The 25,224-nt window shown below is 36.4% G+C and overlaps 1 protein-coding gene across 10 annotated transcripts in view; it reads right to left on the bottom strand.

Annotated features, from left to right (window-relative positions):
• CACNB2 (calcium voltage-gated channel auxiliary subunit beta 2) overlaps nt 1–25,224 on the bottom strand; it is a 247,575-nt gene that overhangs the window by 31,047 nt on the left and 191,304 nt on the right. For 7 of the 10 annotated variants that reach the window (XM_063413356.1, XM_063413311.1, XM_063413366.1 and 4 more), the window contains 6 exons: nt 15,700–15,822; nt 11,368–11,504; nt 9,478–9,554; nt 5,564–5,697; nt 2,072–2,152; nt 1,727–1,785 (listed from right to left, as the gene is read on the bottom strand). In XM_063413356.1, the coding sequence (XP_063269426.1) occupies nt 1,727–1,785; nt 2,072–2,152; nt 5,564–5,697; nt 9,478–9,554; nt 11,368–11,504; nt 15,700–15,822 (611 nt within the window). Of the gene's footprint in view, nt 1–1,726; nt 1,786–2,071; nt 2,153–5,398; nt 5,419–5,563; nt 5,698–9,477; nt 9,555–11,367; nt 11,505–15,699; nt 15,823–25,224 lie in introns of all 10 variants that reach the window. The other 3 variants (XM_063413330.1, XM_063413337.1, XM_063413394.1) reach the window with 1 other exon arrangement.

Here is a 25,224-nt window from a genome sequence, read left to right as displayed (position 1 = left end):
TTGCTAATGGAAGGACACTACAAATTTTCACAGCTTTTTGGGTTTTTTATGTTGATTTGGATTTTTTCCTGTCAGTGTTTCCTCCTACAGGCAATAGAAATTTTTTGAAAATAGAAATTTTCATTTAAAAAATGAAATTAGTATATTAAATAGTGCTAGATTTATCAGTCTGTCTATGAAAAATACTATTTTTCATTTTAAGACTTTTTACCATCTTTCTGAGGACATTTTCATGTCTTTGAGAACCATCACAGGAAGACTAAGTCTGCTCTCAGGACAAAGGGTGTATATGTTAATATTGCAAAACATTTGCAATGAGAGCTAGGGCAGCAGTGTGGCAGCTCAAAGCAGTAGCATGAATCTGAGAATCTCTGGTGTAAATTTGTTCAGGACCTTAAGTAATGATTCCAATTGCTACCGAAGTCTGGGATGCTTCAGGTCTGCTACTATAGACATAAATTTTATTTGGAGTATTTGTGAATTCACCTTTTCACAATTGGATCCACAACCAAAAATCTGCCATGTTCTAAAATACTTAAAGACATAAAAATACAATAATTTTCTTCTGCTTGCAACAAATGTTAACTTCCACTTCTGAAGGTGTGTTATCTAGGGTTTGACAATCCTGACTAGTATAAAGAGTGACTACTAAAGTGGTTAGGTATTGACATCACTATTCTGACTGAGAAAATCCAGCAGCTTAAAGCACAATGCCTGATATTTTAAAAAACTGGAGCTATTGACAAAACCCCTCAAACTCCCTCTTCAAAGTCTTGACAGCAGCAGGACACACGAAATAGTGTTATGGACCTGTCCACTTTCAAACTAAATAGGACATTCCTTGAAGTTACAGATATTATTATAAGATCTTCCTGTTTTCACAATTTTTCCTTCCAGTGTCAACCCATTAGCACCTATTAATCTGGAGCTTGATCCAATGCCAATACAATCATGTCTGGAGAATGCATCTGATGTCTCTGCTCCATGAGTCTGTGATGTTGGAGTTACAGACCACGGCACTGCTTTTAGAGACAGACTGTTATTTGACATCTGTACCACAGTAATGCCTGAAGCCTCAAACACAAATCCCATTGTGTTACAGCCTAGTGTGCTGCCACCAGTCAGATCAGAACCCAGCGAGTGCAGCCCATCTGCTGCCAAGGGTGGCCGTATTCCAGCAAGGTGGGGGACTGCTCCACCCCTTCATCCCAGTCCTTTTGAAACTTCCCACAACATGGCCCAGAACTACTGTCAAACTAAGCTCCTATCCTGAGGGCTCAAAAGTGTGACAATCCCATACACCAGATAGTCTGAATCCCATATCACTCTCTCCAAATTGGACGCCAAGTAAGGAAGTAGAGCTGAGGAGGAACCATGGCTCTTGTCAGTTTGCTCAATACCTGGGAAGCACTGATATCACTTGAAAAATACTGAAAATAACTTTTTATTCTGTAGATAAATATCTAGCAATTTGGAGTGGGAATGTCACAGTCATCAAGAACACATCCTCATCCTTTTTTCCACTCTCAACAAATATATACCACGGAACACTTCCCACTGCAACACAGCCTCTGCACGCTCTGTCAAGGAAACTTCCAATCCACACTGTAGTCCACTGATCAAGGAATTAGCTGTCATTCCTAATTTTGTCCAATGTTATTATTTCTTAAAAACCTGGTAGTACCCAAATGGAACCTGAAGTATATTTGCATTGCAAAGTACTTACCGCCCTTCGAATCTATGTTTTAAAAAATCAAATAATGCTTTTTGCATCATATCTGTTACCTAGAAGGAAAAAGCCAACAAATTAATAACTGCATAGGAAATTCATAATACTTAATGTTAGTAATATTATATAATAAAGCTGACAATAAATCTTGTATCTGAACAACAGGACTGGAATGCGATTTATTCTTTATCTCAATTCTGACATGAAGTAAAATACAAATAAGCAGCTATTGAGTTGGAGTAAAAACTATCTGATGCTTGCCTATGTTATAAATTATCCAATCCAATCCAAATGAAGGACAGCATTTTGTCAAAAAGGAAACCATTTATAACAATCAATTACCTCATATCCCTTCAGAGAAGGCCCCACTAAAACTACTGGTCGCATAGAAGGCACTACATCATAGGGAGGGATGTGCTCTGTCTGCAAAACAGAAAAAGGTTTTCAGCATCACAGCATCTAGAAAGAAAGTGTTATACACTCTTTACATTAATAGGAACTCTGAATTTCCAGTAATGTCACAGGAATCTCAGATTCATTAACTTTTCCCTGGTAGCACAAGATAAAGACATAAAAGGTTCAGGGATTTCCTTAGAAAAAACTTTTCTTTGACTTTAGGGTTTCCTACTGTTTTTATATTTTTCACTCTGGATAGTTAAAAACTCTTATTATGCACATTTCCCACTGCATAATTCCTAACTGATAACTTGAAAGGGGTATTTCCAACATCTAATGAATTGAAATGGTTAATTCTACAGCTGTGACATCAGTTTTGAACATAAAGTTTATATAGGAAATTATAAAAGAGAAAAAATAGAACCAAAGGGGATGAGAAAAGCATAATGCATCATTTTTTTAATGTTCAGATCTGCCCACTGTTTAAAAAAACATTGTGACATCACTGCAAATTCCCATGGCAGCACTCAGTCTGACGTCCACATTTTCACCCACAATTCAATTACAAATTAAATCAAAATAATGACTGATCAAGTTAGTATTTCTAGAAAATTATCACAAGCAGAGCTTGGGATAGCATTTCTTCCACTTTGAGAAGTTCTTGTCACTAACCAAGAATGGATTCTGGTAGTAGCATATTTACCAACATACTAACTGATGTATCATGCTCAATTTTTAAAAAGGTATTCTAACATACAAAGATAAAAAGATTGCCTCCTTTTAAGTGCTGCAAACATTTTATATTGTTATCACAATACAATATTAAAAAAAATGAAACTGTTGAGTTTGCTATTTTTTCTTCTTTAGTAAGTGGCTGCTCAATATATATCATCATGAATGGGGTCTTATCAGAAAGAATTTTTTGTTCATAAGGAAGATTTTGGTTTATCCTTGTCTTTGGAAAAAAGATTGAAATCCAAACCCAGAAATGTGTGGGTGTTACAGAAAAAGAAATGCCAGATCTATTTTTCAAATGCTTACATAGTACAAATACATCAGTCAAGATCACAAAATACAGACATTGTTCATTGTTCCAGAATTCAATGTATCCCAAGGTATTTCGCAATAACATTAAAATAAGTATATACATTCCAAAACACAAACCCACAAAGACAGACATTTATACAGTGACAGCACACAATGCTACACAAGCAGCAGTCTAAAGCAGCCTAAAACACAGAAAACATTTTTGTGAATGTCCCTCAATGTAATTTATTTTCTGTTACCTTTAGTTTCACAAGATAATTAATAACATGATAATGAATACCAGTGCCCAAGGCATCATAAGCATGTGAAATGAATTTGTTTTTCACAGTACAGAATCTGACTCAACATGTTTCAAAGCAAACCCCTGCAATTAGGCTGGGCCTGTATCCAAAAGCAGTCCTCCACTGTTCTTGCTGACATTTTTAATAATCTGATAAGCTTATTTGAGACAGATTCGAAGAGAAATTCATTACAGTTGTGCAAGTGCTATTTTAGCATGAGTGCCCTGATGCAACAGATCTTTGTTTTAAGGTGGCTGACTTAATCAAAGGCATTCATGCTAGAAGTTAACTAGGTATTTGACAATCGGGGCAAGCACAGAAATTACCTTATTTGATGGAATATGGGGTATTTTTAAAATCTGTTCTGTTGCAATGGGCATTTTTGTTCTAATCTTTACAGCTTGAAATAATGAAGCTGTCAGCAGAAAATTGAGTAGAAGTTATCTAATGGAAGTATTAAAGGTTCTTAATTTAGCAGTAGAGAATCTAATATTTTCTAAGAGACTGGCACTGAACTATACAGTTTTCATTACAGATTCAAGTTCAAATATGAATTCAGAATAAAAACTGGCAGATTTGACCATATGGCTTTTACTCAGTGGTTTGACTGTGTAGATTACTTTGGGATGGCCATTCAGTACGTACTCTAAATGTCAGTATTACAAACCCCACTAACACTAGTAATGATTCTGATATGGAAGAAAAGAGGCATCACAGAGTGAAAGAAAGGAGTGGGGCTAATCCTCATCCAGGTTTAAGGTGGTTCATCTAGAAGCTGCATCTTTGAAAGATGCTTATGCAGACAGCATCCAATACATGTCAACATGTATTACTCTTCCTTATAATTTTTATCCAATTAAAAATATAATTAAGTAAGAAATTACTCAGAATTAAGAATCCACTGTTGACTTCCACACCAGGCTTAATAGACCAAACTGAAGCCAACGGCAGTGACTTTGGAAATAAGAAGGATTCAATACTATGTAAAAGAGTTCAAGAAAAGAGACAGAAACGAAGAACTACTTGTTAATCACGAGAGCATCCATAGCAGGGACAACAATGTCACTTGGCACTGTTTAAGCATTATAAAAGTCTGTTATTACCTGTATATTTAAGTGAGTGGTTAAAACCAAATGAATGAGAGCTATGAAGACTAAAGATTTTAAAACAAAAATGTCAAAATGTGGTATTTCACTACACAGTTTGGCTGCTATCTAATGTCTTGCTAACTTAATCCAGCAAAGGTCCTAGCAATTTATTGCAGCTTTTTGCAACAGGATTCCAATTGCATAATTCTGTAGTTATCTGGGTTATCTACAGAGAGACATCGGCTCTCCTGGGAACCACCAGTACCATTTCCAATAGCTGAGATACTAAAAACGTCTCACTGATGGATGGCAAGAACATTTGGCTGATAATTTATACATGACAACAGAAAAAACTTGAAGTAAACTGTCAAAACAAGTCTGAGGTTTTTCATTGGTCTTGTGCACTTGCAGACTTTGCACCTAGTGAATTAGAAGCTTAAGTACAGACTAAATTAAAAATACAACGAATTTGACTATTTGCTTCCTAAGCCCAAACTGAGTATCTGATAGAGTCCAATAATGATTTCAATAGACTGAGTAATAAAGAAAAAAAAAACCCTTGAGAAAGATATAGAAAGAATAAACATGCACTACAAAGGTGCATTACAATGCTAGAAATAAATTTCTCAAACATTTAGAAGGCCTTGTGTGTCCTATCATTCCATCAAAAAGGATAAGTACATAGCAGAGTTTCACAGACACACTGAACTTTAGCCTGTTTTCCTGTAATGAATCCACTATCAGCTCAACACATCTCTTCACCCTTAATTCTAGAGTAGCTGCATTGTTAATCTGGAGTCATAATGCTAATGATGCCAGTGGCAGGATAAACAGAGGCAATGTCAATATAAACTTACCGATTTCTGCTTCTGCTTAGCTACAGCAGCATGGAAAAGAAACAAAGAACAACAAAGCATGCGTGTTATTGGCTTGTCAAAGGACACAGACAGTTAACAGGACTAGAAATGCGACGCAGTGCAGGTGAGCAGGTGGACAGATGGGAGCTTGGAAGTCGGTGTTACCTTCTTAAAGAAGGGCATTCTTTTCTCTTTGGAGTGGGGTGATGTTACACTGTTTGCACTGGGTTTGGGGGAGCGATGGTTTGCTGGAATATCATTTTCTTCTGCATCTAAGCCAGTGGCATCTATGTCTACAGCTATATACAGACAAACAATTCAGAATTGTCAGATGACAGGGAAAGTAAAGATAGGTTAAAAGGAAATTACAGGTAAAGAGAAATAAAACTGTCCAGAGTAATAAATAAATAAATAAATAAATAAATGGGCAAACAAATAAATAAATATCAAAAGTCAACCATGAGGAAAAAACCACAATAAAACAAAAAGAAAAATTTTAAAGTGCTGTACATTAGAAGACAGAAAGCAATCTGTAACAGCTACTGTAACATTTACAAAATAGACCAATGGCCAAGTTCTTGTTACGCCAATGTAAATCCAAAGTATTCACTAGAATACATAAGACTTCCACCAATGTAAACACCAGAACTTGGTCAACAACATTTGGATTATTTTATAGCAAAGAACACTAACTGAAAATGGATGTCGTCAACTGAAATTTGAAATGTCATTACTGTGTCTATGGGAAATGAAGGAGTAGAAGAAAAATCACCTCTGATTTCAAAGTCAGACAGATATTGGTACAATGTTATCTATGTTAATCTCAGGATGGACTACAATTAGCATTTTGAATCTCTTTTTTTAAAAAATGCATCATACTCATTTATTTATTAGGAATAATCAAACAGATCTACTAATAGTGAAAACTAAAAAGAAGGGATAGCAGAAGAAAGGAAATTTATCCCAGCTTGGCTTACAGACACAGATCCTATGTAAAGAGTGAGGATGAAGGCAGGGTAAAATGGAAGTGAATACTGTTGGCGTTCAATCTCTACCTCAAAAGAATATATAACAAAAAATGCTTACACCATAACCACAAATTAGTTACCCTTTTTAGCAGTAATTACCATTTCAACAGAAATCCTCACAGACTCAGTAACAAATACACTTTCAAAATGCAAAGCCTTATTTTCCTGAATGTTGAGTAGAACAGATACCTGCCAACTACATCTAAAACAAAACAAAAATCTCTCTTGTTTATAACAATCAATTCTAATCTTAAGCAGTGATTTAAACCTGTCTTCAGAAAGCAAGCAGATGCACCAAAGTGAACCACAAACGTGTACAACATCACCTTTGTGTGTGAAGTTCTTACCCACCTCTCCACCCCCTCTGGTAACACACGCTTATCTTGCCACACCATTATGTTGAACTGTGTCTAACCCTAAATAGATCTGTAAGCAAGTTTGTATTGACTTTATCCAAACCCTTAATTAATCATTGCAAACTATTATGAAACCATCTTAGTGACCTTATTTCATCTGCTTCATGAGTGGGACATCAACTAATACAGTGGCATGTGCTATTAAATTATGTAACAAATAAATACTTCTGTCATGCCCACGTGCAGCTACTGATTTAAGAGACACTTGGGCCAGCAATCTCTTTTGTTTGCATAAAGTACATTTTCCCATTTGAATTATCTACATACCTAATGCCTTGATGCCTGACATTCCCTGACATGTGCCTTTGAGTCTGCCCTTCCCAGGAAAAACCCAGTGAGTAGATCGGTGTCCTGTTTCTATAATCCTGATCCTAAAAACAGCCATCATGTAACATTTTCTTCTAGCAACACTGTACTTTCATCCTCTTCATAAGTATAAAAAGAGCATATTATCTTTTACTGAATACAGGCCAGCACAGATGCTGTAAATCACTCACAATAAGACACATTAAAATTCTTTTGGTTCTGTGTTCAACCAAAATTGTCAGTAAAGAAAAATCAGTTACCTTAAGCTTTTCCTGTAAGAAAGAAATGCAGAATTTGATCAGCTAGTTACCAGTATCTCCTTTATTCATTCTCAGTCTTCACACTATGGAACATCTCCTGTGACAGTTCTTTTACTGTTAACTATCCTTAGTTCATTGGGGTTTTTCAGTCATTTTCAGCATTATTCTTACCCAGTTTGGTGGCCCAACAGGACTGTATGGATTGTTGGCTATATCAATATTGATTATTTAAATGGATATGAGCCTCTCTTTCATTTGTTGTTCACTGGTTCTTCATCTCGTTTGTGAGTTTGTTTCATTCTGGTTTTTCTGTGGCACTATTTTATATTGAAAAAAAACCCATCCCTGACTCAGATTAAAAAAATGAAATTAACTTACTCAGTATTCTTCAACTTATTAAATAATTGATGTATTTGTAATTGATTATACTTTCAAAGAGAGGAGGTATGGGAATAATTATTAAATTGTGCTTTGAAGTCACTTGAATTCATGTTTTAGTCACAAACTATGCCTCTTTCTCCTTTCTTGCGATGTCTTAAGCAAAAACTTACTGTAGACTCAAAATCATGTGATCACAGAATAAGCTAATTTGCACTATCCATACATATTTTCCAAATCTCCAATATAACTGAATAAACTTTGACAGATTTCTCTCTTTCTCCAGAAAACCATGTTTCTTGAAAGACAGCATCTGAAAAAATGACTCAAAAATAGAGGATGGGTAGCAATCAGTCAGCTGGTAACCCAGGTGATATCTGTGCTCTTAGCTCTAAATCCTGTGCAACATTCTGGAAATATATGTACTGATCTTCAAGTGTTCTTTTGATAGCAAATAATATTACAGCATTTCAATGCTCTAATTATAAAATTACAACGTAGATCCATGGACAACTTTACTGCAAAAATGCAGTTGTTGAAAAAGCTGGCCTGAACAGTAAACACATCAGTTTAAAACCATCAGAAAATAAAAGATTAGGGTGCGTTCTACACACTTGTTCCAGACATACATTAGTAAACTAAGACAATATTTTCAAAATAAAAGAGAAGTTAAACTGAGGTGGAATTTTTATAAACAAGCTGCAATTGTAATAAAGTTGGTTGTTACTGACAAATCTGTGGTTTCACAAGACAGACATATTTTTCAATTAACTGAACCAAATGAAGCTACTACCAAAACATGATTTAAGTTCTCTGTCTCACTTTTAAATGACCAAGTAAATACTTTAAATTTTTCAGGCTCATTTTAAGATGCCTGCTCTATAGACCAGACTCCATATAAAGGAATATGATTGGAAGATCCATGTCTTTGCCTTAGTATAAAAGGCACTAGTAACACTAGAAAATTAATATTTTATGTTTTCAGGTACATGAGAAGATAAAACATCCAGCAAGACAGCAGCTGAATTCAGAATTTTTTGTGTGATCTTCTGCTGTGCCTTTTATATGAAGCTAATGCCAGCATCCTCCACCAACTTGCCATGTATTTGCTTCAATCACTTGAATCCAATCTAACTAAAGTTAAATCAGTATGTTGATACTCTAAGCACAAAACATTATTTTTCAAAAATTTGTTAAAGGCAAAAAATATCCAGTATCCTAGAATTATGTGAAGCACATCATCATGATGAGAATTGTGAAACTAAATGTTCCTGATGTTTTAAAATAATGCCTTTCTTGATGGTACTGCAGAAACCTCTCAGGAGCGTCTATTTTTATTGCTGCCTTTTCTCCTGTACAAGAAAGTATTTATTGTTCAGTAGGAGTGCTCAGACCAGACCAACCTTCCACTATCCTACTGTAATGGAGTCTTACAGAAATATTACGTCTTTGCTAAAGAACTCTGTGGTAAAAGTAAAGAGGGAATTTTGTGCATTAGCCCTATCATTGCCTGAACTTGCTGGCATTGACTCCAGTACTTCAAACCACCCCAAACCAGCCTTATCTGGTAACACATAACTTGGGTTTTACCTAGGAAGAATGGGGAATAATAAGAAGAGGTCTAAAGGTACATAAATTTTAACAGATTAGGTTCATGAGTCTCCTCACCGAAGGGTTCACAACCTACTCACCAGATGATGGAGGCGTCGATTTTCTGGAGCTAGGAACGATGTCACCCAAACTGGATGAAGAGTTTCCTCCTGATTTACTGGAGTAAAGTAATAAATTAGTTTGAAATTCTGTAGCTTTCTCAATGTTTAATCTAGGTTATTTATAATCTGCCTTCTAAATGAGCCGCTAGCTGTGAGACAAACAGTATTTCTGGCAGTGGTATAAAATATAGATCTCACACAAAATGCATGTACAATTTGAGACCCGAGGAACTGCAAACAGCAATCATACTTCCTGTGCTGCTGTGCAATTCATTCTGCTGCTCTCCCTTCCTCATGATCTTAATGCAAATCTGTAATTAATATGGCTACTGATATATATCAATTATTTACTACCCATTAATAAGAGTAATTGTTAAGCCAGTAAGCATATCTGTTTTCTTTAGCTGAGGAGTTATTCATAAATTCCTAATGAAGATGAGACTGTGTCTATCATCTTTTCAATTTAATTAATGTATGAATTTTTGCTTTCTCAATGCAATATAGCACTTAAAAAAAGTCTTTCAAACGAAGTTAAAGCAGTGTAAGGTTTTGTCAAGTTCTGCTTTCTGAAAACCTATCCAAGCTGTGAAAATGAAACAACAGTTCTACTCCTTTTTTTTTCAGTTACCATAATGAGAAAAGCTCTGAAAAGAATGTAAGAAAGGTTATTTCACTCTTCAAATAATTCATGTGATAGTACTAGATTCCACTTTCTCTATCTTAAAATATTAATAAACACTAAGTTAATGCATTTGTGGTGTAGGACAATGTAATCTTCAGTGAGAATTTCTGGAGAATGGAAATCTCTATGATTTGGAAAGGAACCGAATCACTGGGACAGATCTGCCTGTCCCGGAAGTGTCACTAGAGGAATAAGGAATCCAGCATCCTTCTGCTGAGGACAGCACGCTCATGGAGAAGGCATTTCACAGCTGGTGAATGCAGCTGAGCACTGCACAATCACAGTGCCCTACTCTAGACATGCTTTACAAACACTGCTGCCCTTCCTCTGGAGATAGGAAAGCATTTCTGGCTTCCCGAATGGTTCCTAGCTCAATTCCTGGGCCATCCCGCTCAAATATACTGGGAATCTTTGTTTCCTTTATACTCAAAGGGAAAGAAGTGACATTTGCTTCCACAGGTATTACTAGTAAACTATTAAGAATTTGACAGTAAAGGTGACATTATCCTTTCTTGCAGTATTGTTAGAATATCTGGAAACAGTCTTTGCTCTTATGCAATGATGGCTGCAGTCAGAGATAACAAATGATTTGACATGAAACTTCCATCATGAAATGTAGTGCTCTTAAAAGCTGTAAGTGTAAGCAATGATTTTGACTAGACTATTTTTTCCCTACAAGCTAACTAACAGGCACTGGCTTTGGCTTACAAGTAAATTCATCTTAACGCTTTCTGTAATTTCTAAAATGAGCTTTAAATATGTTTAGAAATAGCAAGATCATCAAAACAAGTAAAAAATGCTACAGGATTGAGATAAATCAATTTTTAGTCAAAAAATTTACTAGCTTATAGTAAATGTACTTACTTGTACAACGTATATTAATAATTATTTTATGAAAAAAGAAGGAAACCATTTCCGTTATAGGCCACCACAGATTGCCAATCTAAATATCTACTTTTTCTCCCAAATAGCAATGACACTAATAAGCTTTTTAATTAACAATATAATATATAAATAATGTTAAATATTATATAATAAATAATTATATATATTCGTTTCTTCATTGATTAAAAATGTCTGTAGCTGCCATTAACAATAATTAAGCATATACATCAATGATACACAGCATCAATTTCCAAGTTGTGTCACAGACAATGTTGCTATTATTAATGATTTCTTGTTATTACCTGGAGTAGAATTTTCCTTGTTTTGCCTTTTGTTCATGCTGCAGCCTCATGTTTTCTAGTTTGACTGGGCTTGGTATGAATCCTATTTCACAGCCTTCTTTTACCAATCGTCCTATCCACCAGTCATTATTAAATTTCTACAGAGTAAAAAAAATAATAATTAAAAAACATACTAAGAAATTACTGTATCTGGGATAACTTTAGTAGTTTTTATTTGCAGCTATGCTATTTTTTGTAATTCCTCCCTGCAGTTAATCACTGTGCTATGTTATTGTGGCAATGAAGAATTGTGGTAATATTCAGAAATACATTAAAATAATTATTCCTTTCAAATTATGAAAATCCACAGTCCTTAAGTGGAAACCTTCCTGCAAAGACTTCATGTTTCTCCCTGGTTTTTATTTCTACCTATTTCACTATCTTTATTTTTTCTTGCTTCACATTCTTCTCCTTTCACACATGAGAGCTGCTTTTGTTCTCCCTTCTTGGTTCTCCTTGGTCGACTTAGGATCTACTCTCACCTACTGCTACAATTTGTATAGCTCTGTAATACTCTGGTTTCCTTACTCCATTTTATTCAGTTCTCTATTTAAACTAAAAAATACTACTTCTCAAATTCCCCCACTTCTCACTAAAATCCTCTGAAACGTGCATTTGGCTGCCTATATATACCCTACTTCAGATAGCTCATGTGATCTACGTCTTAAACTTACTATGAGAGACCCACAAGGAACGGATATCTTTGGACAACTACAAAAACCTAACAATTACACAAGCCCACCAGATAGTCCAATTAACTGAATTTCAGCTCTGTTAAATATGAGATATTGACTACTCTAGTTCAACACCTTTATTCATACACACCCCCCACCATGTGTGCGGGAGATTGGTTGTTTTGAAGAGGTCGATACAGCTGAACTGTTTTGTTTTTCCATTCTTATTTATTCACCATTTTTGAAGGAGAATAGGTCACTCATGTATGGGCCCCACACACAATACTTTTGGTGTTCCATGGGAATAACTACCATCAAAAAAGAATTTTGGCTTATTTGGAATATTAATGAGACTTTAGGAGAACACCTGAATGTGAAGAAGGTAGATTTCTTAAAACTGAAGCTATTAATGTAGATATTCTAGTGTATATTTAATTATATAATAAGTAGCTTTAACAGATGTTCAGTTAGGAATAAAACATGTAAAATATGTGGGCTTCCCTAAAAAGAAATTACTTTTACCATTGGTAGATCACTGATACACAACCTACATTGCAGTATTATCTTTCACTTTGGCAACTATGGAAATCTTGTGGTGCTTGAGACCAACTGTAAAATATTCCAGCTAACAAAAAATAGAGATTACAATAAAAGCACTTCTAAGTTTATAAAACATAAAGAGATCTATAATATTCATACAATGGGATGCCTTTATGAGTAAGAATACCAGAATTTCATAGGGAGCTACTCTGGAATAGCAGTTTCTCAAATCTGTATTAGACTGAAATGTATTATTGAAATTATAACCTTTCATTACAAAAGGCTAACTAAATCATTGACTTGGTAAAAGTAAGAGCTAAATAATTAAAAACCACCATTAAATTAAGATCTGAACAGTCACTATTTTTGTACTTCATTACAAAAGATTACCATGCAACAATATTTATTTTAGTAGAAGCAATAGAAATCCTAAATCCATGGGAATTTCTTCTTTGTAAAGAAATAAAAGCACGTGAAATACACTTCTGCAAAGTCTCAAAGATAAATGTTGTGTCAGTATATGAAGAGTATAAGATAGTTTTTAAAGTGAATAATACCACACATAAAACTTTCTATTTTTTTTTTTTTAATTTTGGTAGAGAGGTGTGCAGCTCTCAAGATGCTGGCTGGGGTGAGTGATTTTCTGTAATTCACCTGTGTTTGGAGTGCCAAGGGAAAAACAAAAATTAATTAAACACAGAGAAAAATGATGACCATGCATTAAAGCCTCAAAAGATTCCTAAGTTAGTATGATGCAGCAGTTTCTTCATGCAGGAAGGAATCCATCATCCTTATGTGTACTGAGTTTTAATGAATGCAACCCAATAATGAAAACAAATTTCCCTCATACTCAATCAATGCAGTACTTTTTATCACTGTCTATGTACATTTTGAACTGAGGTTTTTCTTGTTTGAGCCCTCTCAGCAGCACAATTTGGTGAATAGCCCTTGCAGATGAGAAGAGGTCCAGTATGGCATCATTATGCAGGCAGAAGCCACTGGAGATTAACTTAGCTTTTTTTATTTCTAGCAACAAATTAAGTATAAAATATATAAGCAACACTGCATTTTACAGTCTAATATGTTTTTTTCTTTAACCTGCATAAATAATTAAAGTTTGGACAATTCCCAGCAATTCCCTACAGTTCCCCCAGCATTAACTGTAGAGAGCACCAAAAGTTCTGAAGGAGCAATACCTGGTGGGATACAGAGCCCTGGAGCTCAAGCAGGGCATGGCATGGAAGATGGACGTGGCTGTGCAGGGAAGGGCTGGGCCTGGAGCATCCTCTGAGGGAGCTTCAACCCACCCAGACACAACAGCTGCTGCCAAGTGCAGGGCAAGAGTCTAAGTCCAAGTCTGACTCTTTGTGGATCCCTTCCTGTCTCACCACTCCAGCGGCGCATCTGGCCAGGTCCCAGGGTCCCTTCCCAACCCATCTCTGGACTAGCACCAGCAGACAACCACCTCTCCTTGACAGCTTACAGAGGTGTTTTGAAAGTCAGTCAGCACAAAATTACACCTGGGGGTTGCAAGAACATTTTAATCTATTTTTCCACTCCTCAGTGTTACACGCAGCCACAGACAATGTAGGAACTCAGCTGAGCTAAGCTTCCTTTTAAGACATTTTGGATATACAGGAAAGTTCAAGAGACTTTTCCTTCCAGATTTTCTCCCACATATATATATCTGAGACTGTTGCACTGTGAAGAAAAAAACTTTTAACAGAAAACTGCTAACCCTGAGTGTCTGGTTTATATGGAAACAGGGGAAACACTTGATGTAAAGTCTGAGATTACCACTTCATTTGAAGTGCAGATGGAAGAGACAACTACACAAAACCATTTGATTTAACCAAACAGAGCCATATTTTCCAGTGCTTCAAGACTCACTAGAAAAGGCTGATGGTTTTCTCTTGCCAGGACTCTGTGCCTGCTCTTCTTTTGTCACAAGACAGAGCAGAGCAATTCTTTCACACTATCATCAGTCAGAAAGCATACTTCCTTCACCACATACAGTCTGAATCAAAATTATTCTCTTTTTGTATGTATAATATATATGAAAAATTACGATCATTAGCAAAATCTGTTCCTTGTGTTTCTTTAGTCTCTGTCCACCTGTATTTCTATTTCTGTATTAGGAATGTTTCTTTCTTCCCCAAAGCACCTGCACTAGCAGAATCATCGTTCATCATCAATCATAACTACTGAGGGATTTTTCAATAGTCTAAATGAGGCAAAATTTCAAAAGCATGGCTAGGCTGCTCTCAACCTACCTTTCTATTTCTTTTCCTATAAATTTCCATATCCAGATGGGCCATTTTGAGACAAAAAACAATGGAATATAACCAAAAGCTAGGAAATCTTTTTAAATGAAGGAGTCATTCAAAAGGGAGCAACAGGCTACAGAGGAGAACTTGCATGTGAAAGTTACCAAGTTATTTGTTTGGGACTGTCTTGCAAGGAGCAGAGAAAGAAAATTACTTTTGGTGTTTGAAACTGCAAAAATTTAAAATTGTCAAAACCAAACCACAGGAAAACAAAACCAATATAGCAAATGTAAAGCTCATTTATTGACAGTTGCAATTACCTTGAACATCATTCCAGTTCTTCAGCATATAACTGCTAACTAAATATTGTCTGTGCCAGGGAAGTGGCTTCAGTAAAAAAAAACAGGAGACCTGAGGATTTTGGGGTTAATTGAGATGCAGTCACACAAATAAAAGAGAAGCAACCCTTGGCTGCTGAATCACAACAAACCCTCACAGTACCAGATTAGAAAAAACCCAGAAATATTTCATCTTTGAATACTCAGACATAGGCATTTAAATCTATAAATAAGTGATTTTTACTAGAGAAGGAAAATACTTGCTTTCTGAACTTCATTAATTTGATTGTAAGAGATTTGTGCCATTGCTTCTACAAGAATGGCATTTAAAAGAACATTCAATTCATTATACACTATTACCTTCTTTAATATTTGTAAAGTGCTTTGACAAAGTGAAGTGCAACATTGCAAAATAGTAGCACAATTACTCAAGTATTCCCTTAAAGAGTGAATCACTACTTCGGTTTTACTTACTTCTTTAACATGAAGAAAATCTTTAGCTTCAAATGAGATGGCCATGCCTGGGACTGGAACATCATCTTCGTGAGCTGCACTGTACCCAACATTTGTCCGAACTGCAAATGCAACAGGTTTTGACTGCAAAATAGAAGATGAACACCATGAATGCAAACATATACATATGTACAAACATATACATGGGAGATAATTTCTGTATGTTATGCTTTTAAAATCGCAAAAATTACAAAGAACTCTCCATGCGACCATACAAAATATAATGAAAACTAGTTTTTACTGACATTAGTTATTCAGATCAGCACATTTCATAGAATACAGATTTTTAGTAGGTAATTTAATGAATTTGAATAATCTGAATTAATTTAAAGTAAGTCAAATCAGTAATTAGTAATCACAATCCACAATTGTGCCAATTATATTGGCAATCCATATCATATTGTCAGCTTGCAGTTCTGCTGCAAGTTCTGTCTTTGGGGGCTGCTGTAACAGGTAGGTTTTTGAGAGCTACAAAACCTAAGCTCCACTGACAATGAGGCTGCAAAATGCATTGCAAGGGGAGCATGGCACTGCACCAACATTGCTCTTTCCACACCATTCTTGTCTGGGCACCCATGCGCTGGTCACCTCAGGATCATTCTAAGGCTTAGTGTAGTCTTCACAGCCTCAGCCCCCAAGAACTGTTTGGGGAAATTGCAAATTTGGAGAAGAGATGCCAACAGTTGCCAGTGACTCCTAAGCAAGTCATCTCACTACACTCTGAGAGCAGAGATGTGCCTTGAGATCATCATGTCATCACCAAATACCAGCCACAGAGAGATCTGTTCTTTTCCCTAATTCTTTCTGATGTTGCTAGCTGACACCAGTGAGTTAGAGGCTTTCCCAAGTTTTGTTTTCAAGGAACAGTTGACAGAAGAGTAATACAAAAACCCCACATCTGCACAGCTTCTCCTTACCAGCACCACCTGCACAGTACCATCCTGCACAGTACCATCTGCACAGGTATGGTAATAGAAGGTGCCATCCAGCTCAGCCCAGACTACAGCTACCAAGGGCTTCCTCTTCCCAAAGGTACAACCATTTTACAGGAGAATGGCATTTTTTCTGTTTTATTCTAGGCTAAACAACAGCTTGAGCTTGCTCTACCCACAGAGTTCATCACACAGTATCCCTAGAACCCACCGCTATCCTACCCCAAGCTGAACCTTTAGCCCACTTTGTCATAACCAGATAAATTGTCAGAAGGGCATCCTGATAGGATTATGTCTTCATGATTACATTTCTGAAAACAGGCATTTATGAGAACAATCATACACAACTAAAATCTGGTGATTTCTGCATCAATTAAGAATTTTTGCAGTGTTGATACAATGGGAATGTCTACTTTCTAACAGCTCAAACTTATATCTTAATTTTCTCAATGTTAATTCCAATATTACTTCCACCCAACATAAAAGATACTGAATTATTACAAAACTTAGTCATGCCACAAAAAAATGGAGTCACAAAGGCACTGGATTCAGTGATATCATGAATCTTCCTTGAAAATAAAAGATACCATAAATTACTAGGTTTAAGTACTCATACAAAACCTCAAAAGTTTCCTGAATGTAAAAATTACAGACTAACAGAGTTGATACTTTCTATGCTATTACTAATTTCAACACTCAAAATACAGATATGAATAAGCATTGAATTGTCAAATCTCCTAAGCAATACTTACCATCAAATAGTAAATAATCAAATAAATCATTCCCTGTTATTAAGAATGATCATTTTGTAAGGCACAGTAACCTGTCACTGTAGAACTATATCTCAGAACAGGAATGGATCTACTAAGGAACAATCTGTGCCAAACACTGATAGGAGGGATAGTATGTTTGCTTATCCATTCTCAGATTGCTATATCCTCTGGAAAATATAAAAAAAAAATGCTTTATCACTTAGTGACTTACTCCTAAAAGTAATAGTGGATGAAAGACTTTAGGTTGACTAAAGACTTTGAAATCTGGCAGCATTGCAACAAACAGACATCTCCAGGAAGTTAATGTCCTTGACATACTTCTTAGAAGTGATCTAAAATTTCTTGTTAGAAGACAACACCTGACTACCCAAGAAAAAGAATACAATGCAAAGTACTCCAGAACTATCTTAACATGAAAGAAAAGTAGCAGGTGAAAGTTCTCTGTCATTTTCTGACGTCAAAGAAATGTAAAACTCTTAGCAGAAAAACAAAGCAAAACATTGAGTTACAAATATTCACAGAAATGGTATGTCCCATTTCAGATACTTGTCACACTGGTAGAAAGGGAGACTAAATTATCACGGGATTAGACTACAAGAATTCATCTAATTGAATATTTAAAACTAATTAATTTATAGAAGTTAAATGCTAGCCTTCTTACATAAATAAATAATTCTGAAAGTTTCACAGCACTATCAATAAGGTACTTTTCCTGAACTACATTGTCTTGAACTAAAAAAGCCGAGTTGTTATATAATTAGGATCTTATGCAAAAAAAAAAAAAATTGACACATGCATATGTATATTTGAAAATGTATCTAGCATTTGCTTACATATCCTGCAGTTCTAAAATAAGACTGGGTCAAAACAGTTAAGCACTTGCTGTTCATTCTCTAAATCTCCGTGAAAATGGGATGGCAGTTTTGCACTCAGTTAATCCACAGGCTGGACCACAGGGACAGATGCTCCCAGATGTTAAACAGTTTAACATATCATGTCTCTTCAGAGAAACAAAGTAGCCTGGAAAAGTTTATTTATGTTCGAAATTAACATTGCCATCTTCTTTTTCTTTTTTTCTCCTGTAAAAGTACCACATTCAACCAGCTGAATAAACCCACAAGGAGAACAATCAGACCATGAACATTACCATCATCTATACCATGAAGGCAGCAGGCAACACAATCTGGAGTGAGGTATTTCATAAACCAATTTCATATTCTGATATAAACTTAGAATATAAATCAAAAAAATCTTATTCAACAACCGTTTAAGCAACTTTGGCTATACTCTTGGTAACAGACATAAATTTAAGTGCGTCTAGAGCAACCTTACTCAATTTACTCTTTTTCTATCTGGATCTCACCTCACCTTCCTTTACAAATTATGTTTACTTTACACATCTTCATACTAACCCTCATTACTAATTTCATACTATTTACAGTATTACTATACTACTTATATTTCCTTGTGCTGCGATTAACTCGTATTGAATGTAAACATGAGCATTTGTACATTGTATCTGCATCGGTCAATTTGTCAGTTTAAACAAGTTTGTACCTGCTTGGTTGAATTTGTAGTCAGGAAATATTTCACTCAATAACAAAAAAATATAATATAATCTTTTCTCTAGTAATGTACTTAAAACATGACAGGGCCTTTTTTTTTCCTTATAACTGATTTGAGATTTTTTTTATCCTGTGCAATAAACCCAGTGGAGGCAGCCCTTGTGAATCCCAGCCAAGAAGGCAAATTTCCTGTCATGGAATTTGCTCACAGAACAGGTCATCTCCCTCATGGCCACGAATTTTGGAATTGTTGCTTGATAATCAAAATATTTCTATACCTCACTCACTACCAGGATGTAGAAAAACTGATGAAAGCATTCTCCAAAGCATTTTCATCTGCACTTGGGGCTTGATCAAGGATATCTGATCCATCTTATTTCCTACTGTTACATCATTCCCACAGTAGAGGCACCTTTGTATTTATACCAGTTTAAATGAAATAAGAATGCACCTTTATGAAAGCAATGCCAGCTAAGACACAAACTGATTCAGAAAATGATTACAGTTACCATTTTGACAAAATGCTTGTCAAAGTTGGTGTCTGTGTTGAAGTTCAGAAAATGTGTTTCAAAGCACGTTCACTCCCTCACTATTTCTACATAAAGCTACTCATCCTTCATCCAATCCACTTTTCACACATGCATGCAACCTTATCCTGAAAGCAAGGAATTAGTCTTCTCTTGGGTAATGAATATAATGGGTGTCTCTCAAATCATTAACAAGTTAGCACTCATGAAAATTTTAAAAGTCACACCATTTCTTTCATCTGAGGAAAGGTGATTACTATTACTAATTTTTTCACTAGCAGTCTTAGTGAAGAGCAAATATGACAGATGATGACGTATGCTCAGCACTATTTTCACACAGTAGCCCTGTCCACAGTATTTGTGCCATCAACAATATTAATACTCCATGTAGGACAAAGATCAATAGCACTGTGATGGCCTAATGACTCCTGTGTTGAAAACATCTCACTTTGTTTTGCCCTGCTAATGACATAGAGTCAAATACATAAAGCAGAAGCAGTTCAAAACCTGTGTTTTACAGAATCACATGATTTTATTACTACTACAAAGACATTTACAATGTTATGAATCCTACACTGTCACAAAAGCATCTTGAGAATGCAAACGCAAAAATAATAAAAGAACTTTTCTATTTTACCTTTTTTACTTTGTGCACTAATTTATGCACCTGTTACACAAGAAAGAAAAATCAAACCCAACTGAACACAATTACAGGAAATATTTGTCCTAAATGCTGTTTATTGCTGGAGCCTCATGACAGATAAGAAATTGTCCAATCTATAACAATAGCACCTGCTCAGCAATCTCATTGCTAAGGAAGTGACGACAATTCATGAACGTCCCAACAGAAAATTAGGAGCATATACAGCTGCTGTCACTAAAAGTGATCAAAAATATGACTTCCCAGCAAAGATCAGGCTTTCTCTTACAGCCATGGTGTATGTACCAAACAAACCTGGTAGGAAGCCAGAACCACAGAATAACTGAGGTAGGGAGGAGCCTCTGGTGTCTCTCAGTCTGACTCCTGCCTAAAGCAGGTCAGTTTGATCAGGCTGCTCAGAGCTGTGTTCCAGTGAGTCTTAAACACCTCCACGGACAGAACAACATAACCTCTCTGCATCTTGCTCCAGTATTTGACCACTGTGGTTGTGAAAAAAACATACAGGAACTCTGGTTCTCTCACATATCAATGAGTGAGGAACATAGAAATCCATAATAGAAAACAAACACTTAGTTTTCTATAGTCCAGTACAAGCAAAATGAAGTGTTATTGCAAGTAGAATTTACCAATTACCAGTTTTGATTGTAAGTGGGTTTTGTGCTGTATTCAAACTTCCAACTGATGCCTTGGGAAGGCTGAACTGAAACAGAGACTAGACAGAGCTAGAGAATAAAGTAGATATTTATTGAAAGGCCTCCAGGATCCACCTTGGGCAGGACAGGAGCCTGACCAGGGCTACACCCATGGTGGACTTGGAACGGTCACCAAATGCCAACTGGTCATGAGATCTTAAACTTTTATAAGTTTTTGGTCCATTTGCCTATTGGGGTTTAATTGTCCAATTACAGCTCCAGGTTGTGAGGTTCCATCCTTCTTGTTCCTCCCTTCATTCCACCGTTGTTTGTGCTTTTGGGCCTGAAAGTTGTACTTGTTGTCCTTGACCTTCAGCAGGAAAAGGATTTGTTTTGTCAACCTACTCTGTGAAGAGAGCTTACTGGCACTTAACATGAGGCTCAGAACTACACCCCTAGGCAGCACAGAATCTGAAAAACATGAAAGCTAAAACTTAGGGCATCACAATGAAGTGAAGGAGCTGAGAAGTACAGTGTGAGAACAAAACACAGTACAATTGTAGTTAATAAGTAGCAGTGTAAGTACAGTGCTATAATGATATCCAAACTCTTCTGAACTATAATGGCTTTGGATAGCACAGATCCCTTCAGAAGGATCTGGGAGAGAAGCAGTTAAACACAAAATTATTTGATCTGAATACATTTTCCCATCTGTCTCCAAAATTATGGCAATGTGAACTACGTTCAGCCATTACCAGTGCTTGCTCTGCTACTTTACACAGGGCTGGCTCACTGAATTCTTGCCTAGATCATGTCACAACCGCTGCTCTCTGGTGCCTTCCCAAGAGCAGCCAGCAAGGACTGGCGCCCATCGCACGAGCCACCTGCGAGTCCTGCTCGGACTCGAGATGGGCTGTAAGGCTGCTGCACAGAAACTCAGCTATTAAAGCTTAATTCTCATCTTCCTTTGGATTAAGGCCCATTGGAGAAACTTTCTGAGGAAGCCTTTGAATCTTTCCAGTTCCTTGGAATCCCTCCTATAGCAATGCCTGCTCTCAGTGTTGAAGAGAAGGAAAATGCAACACATCCAGCTGGTAAAAAAGAGAGTCTGCCAGATCCATTTTTTCTTAACAATAGGTAGATTTCAGAGAATTTTTTTTTGTTCTCTAGTACTCTCTAGAGATACTTCTGTTACTATTTTAGCTCATCTTCACACACAGCTTGAAAGTCATGTTTCTTACTTCCTTTTGCGAAATCATATTTTAATAGTCACCAATGTTGGTTGACATTCAGCTCAGGAGGCAGCAAAGACTGAAATAGCTGTACTGACGCACACCAAGCTTTCTCATATGAGCAGGATCTTTTTTTATTAGAGCATAATGCCAAAACTCAATGGTGGCCGTGTGTTGTCTGCATGCAAGTGTGCCAGAAAGGTGGCTCTTCCATACCACCCCCTTGGGGAGTTAACAGGAACAGCTGGAAACCAGCACAGCTGAAAAAGTCTGTTTGTGCTTACTGAAAACATGCTTATTCTGGCAGCTAAAGCAAACAGATGAAAACTGTCATTTGCAATAAAAATACTGTTCTGGGATTTCAAGTTCTTTTTTCAATGTCACAATGAGGATGTTTTATGCTTATGAGACATCTCAAGCTTATGAGACAGCATTTTAACAGATCTTAGCTTTTTGGCTAAATTGAGGTTCATAAAGAGAAAAGATTTGCAGTAACATTTTCAGGCTCTTCACAAACAAAAATTATCCAGGAAAAGCAAAATTCTGTGACACGGCAAGCTAAAGTAAACACTAAATAAGTCAGCAATGCAATGGTTAAAAATGTAGACTCTATTACCAAAATCTCTTAAAAAATGCTTCTTCACTTACATTGTTTCTTAATTCAGTGTTATGCAAGGTTTTTTTGCTGGTTTCAATAGTTAAGTAATTCTGCACTTCATTTTTTCAGTTGGATCAGAAAGTCTCAACAAATGCTAGACCCAAAGGTTAATGTTTGCTAAAGTGTTTCACTTTTACATAATATTTTAAGCATGTTTTTCTAAGAAACTATGCTGAAAAAATTCTTCCTTTATTCAAAACATACATTTTGTAGCTAGACCGCTCTGTTTCCAGGAATTATACGGCTATATGTTCCAAGGATGATATTTTAGAGTCTGAAAAGCCAAATGTTCTATTAGCTCTTAACTCATACGCTGAACTAAAACTGAGAAGTTATGTGAGGATATGATAAACACTACAGCTGCCTCAAGGCTCCTGCCCCTTTCCAATGATTACATTTTATGGACATATCTTATGTTACCTCATGCCTCACCTGGGTATCTATTGTTTATGTAGGTCTTGCACTATCTGAGATACCTCTTATTTTTGAATTAAAATGGCATCTATACTGCAAAACTCCCTGACAGCCTAGATACACATTACAGAGCACATATTCACAGCACATTCAAAGCTGTGGTAAATGAGTATTCGCTAAACTTGAAATTTAAACATCCTCTCCTACTTAGGAAAAGTGAAAATGAGGCTACCTTTACCTTAGGGGAATGGTGGTGATATCTTTAACTTACCCCTCACTGTGTATAGTACTATTGTTCAACATTAACTTCACAATAATATATTTTCTCCCACCTCAGCACTATAGAATCACAGCATCACAGAAGCATTTAGGCTGGAGAAAACTACCAAGACCACTGAGCCCAACATTTGACCAAACACCACCTTGTCAATTAAACTACAGCATTAAGTGCCATGTCCAGTCATTTCTTGAAAACTTCCACGAATGATGACTCCACTACCTCCCTGGGTAGCCCATTCCAATGCCTGAGCACTCCTCCAGTTCAACAATTCTTCCTGATGTCCAACCTGAACCTCCTCTACCATTTCCTCTTGTCCTGTCACTGGTTGTCTGGGAGAAGAGACCGACCTCCTCTCAAGTAGTTTTAGAGAGCAATACCTTCTGTATCTTCCTTGCATACAGGCGGATCTTTCCTTGCAAAAAACCCAAGAATGTGTGAAACACAAGGAGCTCTCCCCAGCATCCAAGAACCTTTCAATGGATGCATTTTTTGCCATCAACTTCCAAGTTCAAAAGAGGAAAAGCAAGTGGTCTCTAAGGGATGATTTCTCTCTTTTTTAAATGTCATGAATGCCTGTCTTTATTTCCCAAGCAGGAAGCTAACGCAGCAATCCCATGACAACAAAGGAGAAATAAAATAATCTACAACTACCTGTTAAATATAATCAGACTATACCTATATATATATATATATATATATATATATATATATATGTCTCAGTAAAGTCCATAACTTTATAGATCTGCACAGGAAAGCTAAGACAGCACAAAACACTTTGAATATGTCATTTTCTACCTTTGGAGCACCTGTGATTATATACACAGTTTGTATGTTTTTCTGTTTAATTACGTGCATATGTGCAATTTTCTATGTTTAATTAAAATGAACAACAAAAGGATCACCCCGGCAATGTTTTTCTAGTGTCACACTGACATATTCAAACACCATCAGTATGACTGAAATCTTTATATCCATTGCCAAAAACTCCTTGCAACTTCCAGCACAGAATTAACTGCAAATGGTTTAATATTCTGTAAGATGCAGAGTGCTAGAGCCAAGGCACACTTTGGCTCTGCTGTTCAAATATTTGCTGGAAGCAGAACAACTGTGAGACTTGGGAACTAGACCTTTTCAAAGCAAAGCTAATGAGAAATGTAGTTCTACGTAAAATTTTTCATTTTATTTTAAAGAAGCAAATTTACATGAAGCTGATACAAAACATATAAACTATTAGGACAAATATCATAATTTTGGCAGAATAGCATACGTAAGTAAAATGAATTCTACATCAACAACTTCATCTATTATAATTCTCCTGTATCTTGTATCTCTTGCATGTTGTAAACCTCCTTTTGTGCTTTGGGCAAAAGGGCAATTCTTGACGACTCAGCCTGGCCACCTGCATGTCTGTGCCCATATGGGAGACCAGTGAGCACCAGCACAGCTGCTGCTGCACTGCAGTCCTCCTGCCCTGGTACAGGAGGAGCCATGACCTTGCTCATGTGTTCTGGAGATGCCTTTCTGACAGAAAAAAAAATCCTCCAAATATTTAGAATTAAGCTGGAGCAGTACTAGGGCTTCTCTGACATAAGCCAGGAACCAAGGAAGAACCCTGCAGGGGACAAGCCAACAAAAGCACAGCTAAAAGCCAGGCTTTGGGCCATTCTGTGTCTGGCTGTGCCAAAAGCAGTCCATCATCAGCACCTAAAGATTTGTGGGATCTGTCATCTGTTCCTGTCCGAAAACTCTCATACTAACACTCATACTAAAGTCTCTCCTACTAACAAGCCAAAACCACAATTACTTATTTTT

This window comes from Prinia subflava, chromosome 1 (genome assembly GCF_021018805.1).
Source record: "Prinia subflava isolate CZ2003 ecotype Zambia chromosome 1, Cam_Psub_1.2, whole genome shotgun sequence".
NCBI classification, from domain to species: Eukaryota; Metazoa; Chordata; class Aves; order Passeriformes; family Cisticolidae; genus Prinia; species Prinia subflava.
This window is presented reverse-complemented; position numbering and strand designations above follow the sequence as displayed.